The following is a 12,947-nucleotide window of genomic DNA, read 5'->3' on the forward strand; positions in this document are numbered from 1 at the left end:
GTCAGAATTGTGTATATTAAAGGCGTGCCTCTGTGGCCAGATCTGATTCTAGAACTGTCATTGAGATGACAGTCCAATTCTTCACACTCTTAATGGGGATGAGAGTGGACTCTGGAACCATGTGCTTTCTAGCAGTGCATGAGTTTTTACTGAACTTCTTTCTATTCATTCCTTAACCTTCTAGAAGACTGAGAGTGTATAATCCATTTTTATCTCCTTTTTTCTCATCTCTATCTGTTTTTGCCTGAGGCTGTAGTTCCAGGATTAATGCTAAGGAAGACCTTTCTTGAAGTGCAAGGGAGCCCTAGTGGTAGAAGAGAGCCTGATGATTTCTTCTCAGCCTGGGCGCGCATCAGGAAAATAACTATGATCGGAAAGTTGAAATTGTCCAAAAGGAATTTTGATGAGAAACTAAGGGGAAGTGTTAACAGCAAGGCGAGTTCTGCAGAGCCCTGATTTGGGGCCCTGGTGTGGCTAAAGTCCAGGCTCAGAGTGAGCAACTACCAGTCGGTTGTTTACAGACAAACTTTCCTTCCTCAGCACATGCTAACTAGCGTGGCCACTGAAGTTGGAGATGTGTCTCACGTGACTGAGAGACGGAGCTCTTAATTCTATTTAATTTTGATCATTTAAATTCAGCCAACTATAGTTAGTGGCTACTGTATTGGACAGTGCAGTTATAGAACGTAAACTGAAGGAAATTTTACTCTTAAAAGCGAAGTCTATTGTATTGTTTAAAAAATGCCCACTTAGATTATTCTCTAGTCTTTGGTATTTTGCAATATAAAACTGTTTTCTCAAACCTTTGGTTTCTTGATCGCCTTCTAACACTGGACCAATGTATATTTATTTCCATCTGCAATTGTTTATTGCATTTTTTTGAAATAAAGTCATTTAATTTTTCATCAACAGATTCAGAATCAGCAGAATCTGCCAAAGTAGGAGGAATGATTACTATGTTTTTCATAGCATTGGTCTTGACAAGCTTAGTGACACTGAAACGGACTGGGTATATATGCTTGAGAATCAGCCTCCCCAGAGCCTTGGTAGGTAGTTGGTTTTTTGTTTTTGTTTTTGTTTTTTGTAATTTCTACCTTTGCTTTTTATTTTAACTTAAAAATTTTTATTTATATAGTTATTTTTCACAGAAGAAAATCTCATTTTCTGTAAACACCAAAATGCTTTCTCACTCTGAGTTCTTTTCCATCCCTGTAAATAATATATTGTGCAGTTGTAAGTACATCTGTATATGTTGTTTTTGTCTTTTTTTTTGTTTGTTTTTTTTTGAGACAGAGTCTCATTCTGTAACCCAGGCTGGAGTGGAGTGGCATGACCTCAGCTCACTGTAACCTCTGCCTCCTAGGCTCAAGCAGTTCTCGTGCCTTAGCCTCTCAGGTAGCTGGGACTATAGGCATATGCCACCACACCTGGCTAATTTTTGCATTTTTAGTAGAGACGGGGTTTCACTATGTTGGCAAGGCTGGTCGTGAACTCCTGACCTCAAGTGATCCACCTGCCTCGACCTCCCAAAGTGCTGGGGTTACAGGCATGAGCCACTGCTCCCAGCAATGTGTGTGTGTGTGTGTGTGTGTGTGTGTGTGTGTGTGTGTACATATATATACTTCATCACCTATAATTTATGATGATTAGGCAGAATTTCATTATTATTATTGTACCATTTTTCATTTAACCATTTCTCAGCTGTAGGGCATTCGGATTTCTCTTTCTTTTCCTTCCTTTCTTTGGCCATGACAATAAACATGTTTATATGTATCATCTTTTGGTTTTGGATTACGTCAGTGGAAGATATACACAAAGTGGATTTATCCTATAAAAAGATACAAAAAGGGCTGTGCATGGTGGCTGATGCCTTTAATCCAGCACTTTAAGGGACCGAAGCAGGTGGATCATTTGAGCCCAGGAGTTCGAAACCAGCCTGGGCAATGTAGGGAAACCTCATCTCTAGAGAAAGTAAAAATAAATTAGCCAGGTGTGGTGACACATGCTTGTGGTCTCAACTGCTCAGGAGGATGTACTTGGGAAGGTTGTTTGAGCCCAGGAGGTGGAGGCTGCAGTGAGCTGTGACCACTCCACTGCACTCCAGCCTCAGTGACAGAGTGAGACCCTATCTCTAAAAATACATAAATAACTTAAAAATATAAAGAAGCTTCCCTCTGGCTGTTCATGTGTAAAAAATAAAAATAAAGAAAAATATGTAGATAAAGAAGCAGCCAAAAGAGAGGAAATCAAGAAGGAGTAAGTCAGAACAGTCTCTGCGGCTGGCAGCCTGCCCGGTTCACGAGCCAGCTGCCCCCACTCACCAGTCAGAAACCTTGAGCAAGTTTCTTAACCTCTGCACCTCCTTTTCTCATCTGTAAAGTGGGCATGAGAATAATAAGCCCACTTCATAGAGCAGTCGTGAGGGAAAGGTGAATTATATATAAAGCACCAAGAGTCATCCCAGAAAATAGCCCAGTGTAACTGTTGGCTGTGCTTATTGCTGTCATCATCGTCTGCATCTGCATCATCTGCATCTGCATCATCGGGCAGTCAATCTCACTAAGTTTATTTGTTTTTCTATTTTTTTAGCAGCAAGGTCTCGCTAAGGGCTGGAGTGCAGTGGCTGTTCACAGGCGTGATCACAGTGCACTACAGCCTCAAACTCCTGAGCTCAAACAGTCGTCCTGCCTAAGCCTCCCCAGTAGCTGGGATTACAGGCGTGCGTCTCTGTGCCCCAATGATTAAGTTGTATTATGTTAAAAGGAGCAAACAGTCACAGCTGATATGGACTCTTTTTTTTTTTTTTTTAAGAATTTTCGTAACTTTTTCACCTGGCCATTTCCTGAGCTGCCACCGTTGGAAGCCATGGATATGGTGGAGGTCATTTACATCAACAGAAAGAAGAAAGTGTGGGATTATAATTATGATGATGAAAGTGACAACGAGACCGAGGCAGCCCCCAGGACAAGTGGCGGTGGCTATACCATGCACGGACTGACCCTCAGGGCTCTAGGTCAGGCCTCTGCCTCCTCCACCACCTCCGCAGAATCCCAGTTTGTAGACCCAGACTCTGAGGAGGAGCCTGAGCTGCCTGAGGTTGATACAGAGCCCCCCACGATGCCAACATGCAGCCCCCAGCAGTTGGAACACTTGAGTGGGCTCTATGAGAGGAGAGAGAGTCCACTCCAGGACCCCTTTCCTGAAGAGGACTACAGCTCCACGGAGGGGTCTGGAGGCAGAATTACCTTCAATGTGGATTTAAACTCTGTGTTTTTGAGGGTTCTTGATGATGAGGACAGTGATGACGTAGAAGAAGCCCCTCTGATGATACCATCTCATCCGGAAGAGATGGTTGACCCAGAGGATCCTGACAATATGGAATCAAGCCATGTGCTGGCCAGTGGGGAAGGGACACAGCCAGCCTTTCCCAGCCCCTCTTCAGAGGGCCTGTGCCCTGAAGATGCTCCATCTGATCAAAGTGACACTTCTGAGTCAGATGCTGACCTTGGTGATGGTTATATAATGAGATGACTCCAAAACTATGTAATGAACTTGGACGGACAAGCACCTAGAGGGTTCTTTCTCCTTGCCCCTCACTCGCTGCTTTATGGTCTGCGAGTGTTCTCCAAGAGAAGGAGTAGGAAACTGTAGAGTGCCCTGTTCTTCCAGGTGACATCACCTGTGCAGCTTCCCAGTATGGGGAACATAGTATAATGCAGTGCATTGTTTACATATTCAAGGTGATGCACTTTGAAGGAAGCACATGTGCTTCTCCCTTTGCACTAATGTACTTAGGATGTCTCTACATCATGTTTCCCAGGGAGCAGGGTTCCCAGTGGTTTCAGAGGTGGTCCAGGGTCCTGATTTTTTTTTTTTTTTGAGACAGAGTATCCTTCTGTCACCCAAGCTGGAATGTAATGGCATGATCTTGGCTCACTGCAACCTCTGCCTCCTGGATTCAAGCAATTCTCCTGCCTCAGCCTCCCTCACAAGTAGCTGGGATTACAGGCACCTGCCACCATGCCCAGCAAATTTTTGTATTTTTAGTAGAGATGGGAGTTCACCATGTTGGCCAGGCTGGTCTCGAACTCCTGACCTCAAGTCATCCGCCCACCTCCACCTCCCAGAGTGCTGGGATTACAGACACCAACCACTGTGCTTGGCCACCCCTGTGATTTTTCTGGGAAATAAATTGGGGCAGTGTGGGAGCAGGGAAAGAAAAGGAAAATACTTAGCAAGAGCTGCAAAGATGGCAGGAAAGAAAGAGGAGGGACCGGTGAGCAGCTGGAGAGAACGGGGGCCCTGCACAAGGAAACGGAAAAGCCATCCAAGCTTCAGTCAGTGAGCCTTGGGCACCTCACCCGTGTCACATTCTGTCTCCTTCACTCAGAGTTCCACCTTTTCCAGCCCTCCCCAATTAAAGTGGGATAGACTCTAGGATCAAGCAGGTGATGATGACAGAGAGGAAACATGGCGTTGGGGAGAGGGATAAATATCTGAGTGCCATATTTTATGATTAAAAAAGCAAACACAAAGGTGCTTCAAGGTCTTCAGGAGAAATACAGCATACAAGTTTCAGAGACCCTATCTGACAATTTTCAGAGTGTTCTCTGTGCTGATTCTGAATTGAATGCACTACAGGTGATTACAGTTCCTGTGAATCTGGGTGGGGTGGGAGGGAGGGAAGTCTGATCAGGGGCAATTGCTCCTGCCTGTAATCCTAGCACTTTCAGAGGCCTAAGCAGGTGGATCCCTTGAGGCCAGGAATTCGAGATCAGCCTGGGCAACATGGCAAACTGTCTCTATGAAAAGAAAAAAAATTAACTGGGCATGGTGGCATGTGCCTGTAGTCCCAACTACTTGGGAGGCTGAGGTGGGAGAATGGCTTGAGCCCAGGAGGTAAAAGTTGCAGTGAGCCAGTTTCACACCACTGCCCTGCAGCCTGGGCAATAGAGCCCGACCCTGTCTTAAAGAAAAGGCGGTTGTGGGGGGCAGGGGGGAGGGGAATTTCTAGAATGTCATGTAGCAAACAGTTTAAGGACTGGGACTCAGGAATCCAACTCCCACCATTTCCCTGTGTGACTCTAGGCATTTGACTTAGCCTCTCTAAGCCTCGGTTTTCTTGTTTCTGAAATAAAGAGATTGGACTAGGTAATTTCCAAGATCCTATGAACCCAGGAGAAAGATGAGAAAATGTGCAAGAATAAACACTCAGGTGGAAATGCTGCAACCCTGAGAGGCTCCCGGGATGAATGAAAGGCATAGGACCCTCTTACCCTCACCCTGCCAAAAGCCAGTTTCTCAAACCTTTCTCATAGCCCCTTCACGAAGGGAAAACTTAAATTACACAAGTCGTAGTTCAAGGACTTTGAATAGATTATTTGTGTTGTATCGGACCGAGCACAGAAAGTCAACACCAAGACAAAAGTATGCCAAATTGCAGGGTGTATTGCCGGCGACCACGGAGGACTCACGTCTCTCCAACACGTGGCCCCGAAAGAGGAGTGACAAGACCCTTTTATACCCACAAAACTACTTTGGGAGTGGGGGTGAGGAGCGGAGATGGGATGAAAGTCTTCAGACATTTCGGGGGTCTGTAAATCACGTCCTTGGCAGAGAGGAGGGTGATGGGCTCCAGATATTCCGAGGGCCAGGGGAGAGATTTACAGAAGTTAAGATAACCATTTGCTTACACATCATCTGGGTAGGGGTTACTTGGTGCCAGAATGGAATTATCCAGGGGTGCTTACTCGCCATTACCGGTGATCAAAGGCCAGCAATTCTGGCAGTTACAGATAAGAGAAAGTATGCAGCTTTACCTTTTGGCATTTGGCAGTTTTAACAGAGACCAAGGCTAGCATTCATTGTGAGGAGAATGGAAACAGTTTTGTCTCTTTTTATAAAATGGCAGTGTACAGGTTCTAACTCTAGGCTAGCTATATCACATTTGTATTGCTCAAAAGTAACTCAAAATGATAGGGCTATGAAGAGGGAACCTCTTAGGAAAGAGACCTTTTGTATACAAATCAATTTATCTGCCTTCTGAATGCATCTCAGATTCTGAAAGATTTCCGGGTTCATCTTTTGATATAACCTCTATGGCTTCGTGTGTGTGTGTATTTTTTTAATTTTGTATAGTGATTGGAGGTTGGTAAAGAATAATACAGTACATTTTAATACAAACTTTGTGTGGTCTTGAGTTGTTTTCCACTGGAGAGTACTTGTTCCACAGATTGGTGCATCTGCTGGTGTCTCTAGGATTGCACCAACTCCTAGCTCTGCTTGGTGGCCTGCAGAGGCCTAGGACGCCTTCACCTCCCTCTGCTGGACTTCATGTGGTGTGGTAGCACCAGACTTCAGGCGGTGCTGTACATTACCCAAGACGTTGGACAACTCTGGAATATCCCATCTCACCACTCATCAAGTTAAAAAGGGGAAATTAACGCTTCTCGGCAGTCACTGAAAGAAACTAGTTATTTGCTTAATAAATGACTTGCCTTTGTTATTTATCCCTGGGGAGGAGAAGGGTAAAGGAGACCCTCTCAAACTGGATTTGCTGATGGAGTGCTTTTAACTCACGTGTGCGGAGAGAGGGCATTGAGAGAGGGCGTGCCTGTGCTTGGGACAAAACCTAGAAAATACTGAAAGCCACCGTCACCACCGTCATTCCAGCATCCAGATCTCAGTCCTGGGCTGGCGTCGTAGGGTATATGACTTGATGGCGCCTTTCAAAGCTTGCGTCTCCTCGTGTGCACCTGCCAAGCTCAGGAGCCTCGCGGGAGGACCCGGGTCGTGGGGTGGGGCTTGCAGCGGGAGAGGAGCCCGGTCGCCCGGCCCCGCCCCGCCCTGCCAGTTCCCGGAAGCGACCGAGGAGAAGCGCTCCCGGGCGCAGGCGGGGGTCGTGTGCCTGGCGGAGGCCGCGGCACCCCCAGCGCCCGCCCGGGCAGCCGGCGCGGCCATGGCGGGGAGCCTTGGGAGCTGGCTGGGCGGCTGCCTGCTGGTGTCAGGTGAGGGGTCCGCGGGGAGGGGAGGAGCTTGGGAACCGGGAGGCCCCGCCAGATGCCACCCGTGATCCCACCCCTGGGCACCTTGAAAGTGACTAAGTGCCCGGTCTGGCCGTCGGGGCCTCGGGACCGGAGATGCAAACGCCGCTGCCGGGGTGCTGAGAGGGGGCTGGGCTGCCGCTGCCGTCTATTCTGTAACAGGAGGAAGCCCTGCCCGCGCCGGATTACCGACGGTCTTGGGCCCTAAACTCAAGGGGAGACTCCCTGTCCTCCTGCATGTCTGCCCGCGGGCGTCTAAGCAAAGTAGCTTCCTCGAAAGACCCAAGAGCCCACCGTGGCTGTCATCTGGCCCTCTGGAGACCATCAGGTCAAGTGGAGGCCCCCAGAAGCCCCCAGCGCTCCAACAGCCCGACCCCAAGTCTCTGCCCGCCTCAGTGCCAGCTCTCCCTACAGACACGCCCCCATCACCCGCTGCACTTCCCCTCCTTCCGGGTTAGGCCTCAGCGCCCTGAAATCTGGATTCTGCGCCCCCCCCCCCCCCCCCCCCCCCGTCCAGCGCCCCAGCTTCATAGCTTCTAAACCTAATTCATTGAAACCTTTTTGAGACAGTCTCTCTGTGTCGCCAGGGTGGAGTGCAGTGGCAGGATCTCGGCTCCCTGCAACCTCTGCCTCCCGGGTTCAAGCGATTCTCCTGCCTCAGCCTCCCAAGTAGCTGGGATTACAGGCGCCCACCACTACACCCAGCTAATTTTTGTATTTTTAGTAGAGACAGAGCTTCACCATGTTGGCCAGGATGGTCTCTATCTCTTGACCTCATGATCTGCCCGCCTCAGCCTCCCAAAGTGCTGGGATTACAGGAGTGGGCCACTGTGCCTGGCGCTGTCCTCTTAATTGACTGCCTAGGTTCCAATAACACGGTGGTCACGGCCTTCCTTTCTCATGAACTCTCCGCTGGCCTTCCAGGATACCCCTCCTGTTTCCCACCTACCCCTCAGGCTGTGTTGGCTTGGGACCCTCCTGTTCTGGCAGGTCTCTGTGGAGCTTATTGTGGTGCCTGAGGCCTCTTACACTGTTCCTTTGGGGGATTTCAGCCAAAGCCTGGCATTAAACGTGGGCTATAGGCCCATAACTTGCACATTCATATCTCTCTTGATGCCAGTTGGGTGGTTGATGGTGGTTTATTATATTATTCTACTTTTCTATTTGCATGTAGGTTTCCAATTTTCCTTTTTTTTTTTTTTTTTTTTGTTTTTTTTTGAGATGGAGTTTTGCTGTGTTGCCCAGGCTGGAGTGCAATCATGCAATCTCCGCTCGGCTCACAGCAACCTCCACCTCCCAGATTTAAGCGAGTCTCCAGCCTCAGCCTCTGGAGTAGCTGGGATTACAGGCGTGTGCCACTACGCCCTGCTAATTTTTGTATTTTTAGTAGAGATAGGGTTTCACAGTGTTGGTCAGCCTGGTCTCAAACTCCTGACCTCAGGTGATTCACCCACCTCAGCCTTCCAAAGTGCGGGATTACAGGTGGGAGCGACCACACGTGGCCAGGTTTTGAATTTTCTATGAAAAGGTCTGAAAATAATGTATGTCTCTAGCCCAAATCTGTTCTGGGTGTGACCTCTGGGCTCATGCATCCCTCTGTCTCCCTGACATTCCTACTTCAGCATCTCCAACCTAATGCAACTCGAATGGGACTCGTGAGTTTCCCAGCTGAGCTCCAATCAGGGCACCAGGTGCTTAAGCCCAAAATGCACATTAGCTTCAGCTTTTATGCATCAAGTGTATCAGGTAGTCTCCAGTTTGTTTTTATCTCTGGAAATATATCTGAAATCCATCTACCCCACCCTACCCCCCATAGCTTTCTGCCACCACTCAAATCCAGGCTCCTTTACATGTCCCCACTTTACTCCTGCCCCTACAGAAATTTCTCCTCATGGCTCCTCAAAGAAAATCTAGACTCCAGCAGAGCCAACCTGTCTCTCCCTCCCTCATCCACGTGGCCTTTGAAGACATAGAGCCACAGAGGAGATCCAAGTGCTGGATGTGGGCTTTTTCATGAGCAACCATTTTGAGGAAAAGGGTCATAAATGTTTTTCTCTTATTTTCATAGCATTGGGAATGGTGCCACCTCCCGAAAATGTCAGAATGAATTCTGTTAATTTCAAGAACATTCTTCAGTGGGAGTCACCTGCTTTTACCAAAGGGAACCTGACTTTCACAGCTCAGTTCCAAAGGTGGGTCTGACCTCACTGTTGACAGGAATGCACGGGAGGAGCCAGCCCTGGGCTGGTCACTGGGCCGGGCCACAGGAGGAAGGGAGTCTGACTGCTGTCACCATATGACTGTGACAGCCTTCAGGGAGGCTCCCTGCTGGCCTTTTTCTGTCTGGGAAATTCCTATGGCCACCTTTTCTCTTTTAGGTTTTCTGGTTGTGATAGTTGATGATTTACTGTTGCTTATCATGCATACGTACATATAATCAGCCATAGCGGTCACCTTGTGTGTGCAGAACCCAGCTCGGTTGTCACAGCTGATGTATTTTAAAAGAAACATACCACTGCTGTCATCTCCGGGTATGAGTAGTATTTCTAGAAGTCAACAATGTTGAGTGGATGCTAACCAAGAAACTGAGGTATGCAAAGCAGTCAGGAAGACCCTGGCTACCATACACTGCCTGTTTCCCTCCGATGGATTAGAACAGCAACAGCACGCCCCAGTGTCGCGCGATGCACATACTTTGCATAGTGAGCACTCAGTTTCTCCGTGGTTTCATCCTGAAATTGAAAGTCAGACAGCTACTGACTGTTAAAAGCCCCATTCTCTGACAGCAGCAGGAGCTGTGAAGGAAGAGTGAGTGTCACCCTAGATGGTCATCTCAGCAGGGGTCTGAACTCCCTCTGCCTCTCCTGCCTGTCAGTGTTTCCCTATGCCTGGCGAAGGAAGTCAGTGCCAGCACTGCCTTGGCAGCCTGCCACCATACGCCACATGCTGGACTGCAGGTGACACACCTTTAGGCCAGGCACAAACAGCAGCAGGAGGCCCAAGGCTGACGAGCCAACACACCTGCTTTTTATGTGACTCAGAAACATACGAAGATAGACAAGTCCTTCAGTGAAGCAGGAGGAAATCTGGTCCCAGATCCCATCAATCCCTGCCTCCCACCCATCCAGCTGTCATTTCCCAAAAATCCCCAAGGCCTGCTGCCTCAGAGAAGTAGAAAGCTGGTCCTTGGCCCTGCATTGCTGGCTTTTTTTTCTTAACTTTTAGTTCAGAATTAGTTCCAGACTAACAGAACATTTCAAAAGGTCACGTATAATACAAAGAATTTCCAGATGGCCTACAACCAGATTCACCAATTTTTAATGTCATTCTGTCCCTCCCTCTTTCTCTCTCATGCCCTCTGTGCTGTAATATTTCAGCGTGTATTTCACAAGAACAAGGATAATCTCTCAAATCACATAGTACAATGAGAAGCTTGTGTCTAATCTACGGTCCATAGTCCAGTTTTGTCACCATCCCAAGGATGGAAGGAGGCCACTTGATATTTTCCTGATGTGCATGTTCTAGTACTGACTGGCTTTATCATTTGCTTTCTGTGTTTTCTCTACTCCGTCTGGATAGCCACGGAGATTTTACTGTGGAAAATTAACTTTCCTTTCTGTCTGTCTCCCCTGTAGTTTATTTTTTTGTTGTTTTGTGCTATGCTTTTGGTGTTTTTTTTTTTTCTTTGAGAAAGGGTCTCACTCTGTCACCAAGGCTGGAGTGCAGTGCTGTGACCTACAATCACTGCAGCCTCTGCCTCCTGGGTTCAAGCAATTCTCCTGCCTCAGCCTCCCAAGTAGCTGGGACTACAGGTGTGTACCACCGTGCCCAGCTGATATTTGTATTTTTAGAAGAGACAGTGTTTCGCCATGTTGGCCAAGCTGGTCTCAAACTCCTGACCTCAAGTGATCCATCTGCCTCAGCCTCCCAAAACACTGGGATCACATGCATGAGCCACCACGCCCAGCCCATGCCGTGCTTTTTTGCCATTATAGTTGAGGCCTTTGGCTTTGCATGTTTATCTTTTACATTAGAGATCCCAGTGACTTCACGAAGTGACTTCATGAGGGTATCCATACCTGGGTTCCTGGTCTCCCCCTCATGGAACTACAGAGTGAGTATGCTATGTGCTGGAGAAAACAAAATATGTGCTGGGCATGTCCTTGGGGAAGATATTTGACCCCAAAAGATGTTACCCTTATGTGGCTCTACAAAAGGCTTGTTTAGAAATTAGCATGAGCGATTGCATAGCACAAACTCTGTTATTTGTGTGCATTGGGGTAGGGTGGCCAGAGCAGGGGCACTTCAGAGGATGTACTGGTGATTTTAATTTAGAAACATCCAAAATAATTGATGTAAATATGAGGAAAAGGTCATATTACCTATTTAGTGTGGAGAGAAATATTTGTACATGCAATAAAAATAACCTAGTGAAGGCCAGGAGCAGTGGCTCACGCCTATAATTCCAGCACTTTGGGAGACCAAGGTGGGCAGATTACCTAAGGTCAGGAGTTCGAGACCAGCCTAGCCAACATGGCAAAACCCCATTTCTACCAAAAACACAAAATTAGCCAGGCATGATGGTGCATGCCTGTAATCCCAGCTACTTGAGAGGCTGAGGCAGGAGAATCACTTGAACCCAGGAGGCAGAAATTGCATCAAGGCAAGGTCGCACCATTGTACTCTGGCCTGGGTGACAGAGTGAGACTGTGTCTCAAAAAAAATAATAACTTAGTGAAAAAGAAGTTATTGCAAAACAACTTTTGAAATATTAAATGTGCTGGACAATTGATGTATTAGTTTAAAAGAAGGAAATGGGCCAGGCGTGGTGGTCCACACCAGTAATCCCAGTGCTTTGGGGGTTCAAGGTAGGATAATCACATGAGGCCAGGCATTCAAGACCAGCTTGGTCAACATAGTAGGGTCTTGTCACTACAATTTTTTTTTTAATTAGCCAGACTTGAGTTGGAAAGAAGGCAAACAGGAGGGAAGAACGGAGGGAGAAGGGGAGGAAAGAATATGTGGCCGCATGTGAGAAAACCCCATTAATGAAATGACCCGTGGATTTTCCAAATGATGGGATGTTAAGCAGCTGTGAAGAAATGATTGACAAATATTTGTGGTATATTAATTGAAAAAATAGCATGAGCCCAATTATCTCTGTCTACTTTTTGCAAAGGATTGTTCTAGGCATCACTAAGAATGCCGTAGGTGTGATATGCTACCTTAAACTATGAAGCCAGACAGATCTGAGTTCAGTCAGGCAGATTTCTTAGGCTCGCCACGCCTGACCCCTACATACATAATAACTGTTGGCTGCTGTTATTTTTATCACCGTCACTTCTTGGAGCAACCAAATTGATTTTGGTACCAGAAGATGTCTTGGGGGACCAATCAAATAGCTCCTCGCTTGTTTATTATTTTATTTTTTGAGATAGCCTCACTCTATTGCCCAGGCTGCATGCCGGGTGCGATCACAGCTCACTGCAGCCTCCACCTCCCAGGTTCAAGCGAACTTACCTCCTCTCAGCCTCCTGAGTAGCTCAGACCACAGGCAGATGCTACCACACCCAGATAATTTTTTGATTTTTTTTACAGAGACAAGGACTCTCACCATGTTGTCCAGGCTGTTGTTCTCAAACTCCTGGGCTCAAGCAAGGCTCTGCTTCGGCCTCCCAAAGTGCTGGGATTACAGGCATGAGCCCCTGAGCCGGGCAGCACCCTACTTTTTGCAGGATGAGAGCCTGGGCTTCCTTTGATTATATGCAGCCAATTACACCTCCTCAGGCTGTTGCGAGCTTAGGTTCAGGAGATTGTATTTCCCTAGCATCCAACACATCCAACAGGCATTTCCAAACGCCACTGCTTTTCTCCACTTCACTTTCTGTCATGCTCCCTTTAGTG

At 47.5% G+C, this 12,947-nt stretch overlaps 2 protein-coding genes across 9 annotated transcripts in view; both read left to right on the forward strand.

Annotated features, from left to right (window-relative positions):
* Positions 1-6,183, forward strand: part of IFNAR2 (interferon alpha and beta receptor subunit 2) — a 42,482-nt gene extending 36,299 nt beyond the window's left edge. For 2 of the 6 annotated variants that reach the window (XM_008986608.5, XM_054249029.2), the window contains exons 8-9: positions 913-1,046; positions 2,812-6,183. In XM_008986608.5, coding sequence (XP_008984856.1) covers positions 913-1,046; positions 2,812-3,531 — 854 coding nt within the window. In that variant the 3' untranslated portion in view covers positions 3,532-6,183. Of the gene's footprint in view, positions 1-912; positions 1,047-2,589 lie in introns of all 6 variants that reach the window. The other 4 variants (XM_054249030.2, XM_054249031.2, XM_078358733.1 and 1 more) reach the window with 4 other exon arrangements.
* A 668-nt stretch (positions 6,184-6,851) lies between these two features.
* Positions 6,852-12,947, forward strand: part of IL10RB (interleukin 10 receptor subunit beta) — a 39,455-nt gene continuing 33,359 nt past the window's right edge. For all 3 annotated transcript variants that reach the window (XM_078358734.1, XM_054249033.2, XM_002761394.6), the window contains exons 1-2: positions 6,852-7,007; positions 9,112-9,235. In XM_078358734.1, coding sequence (XP_078214860.1) covers positions 6,959-7,007; positions 9,112-9,235 — 173 coding nt within the window. In that variant the 5' untranslated portion in view covers positions 6,852-6,958. The remainder of the gene's footprint in view (positions 7,008-9,111; positions 9,236-12,947) is intronic.

This window comes from Callithrix jacchus, chromosome 21, assembly GCF_049354715.1.
Source record: "Callithrix jacchus isolate 240 chromosome 21, calJac240_pri, whole genome shotgun sequence".
Taxonomy (NCBI): domain Eukaryota; kingdom Metazoa; phylum Chordata; class Mammalia; order Primates; family Cebidae; genus Callithrix; species Callithrix jacchus.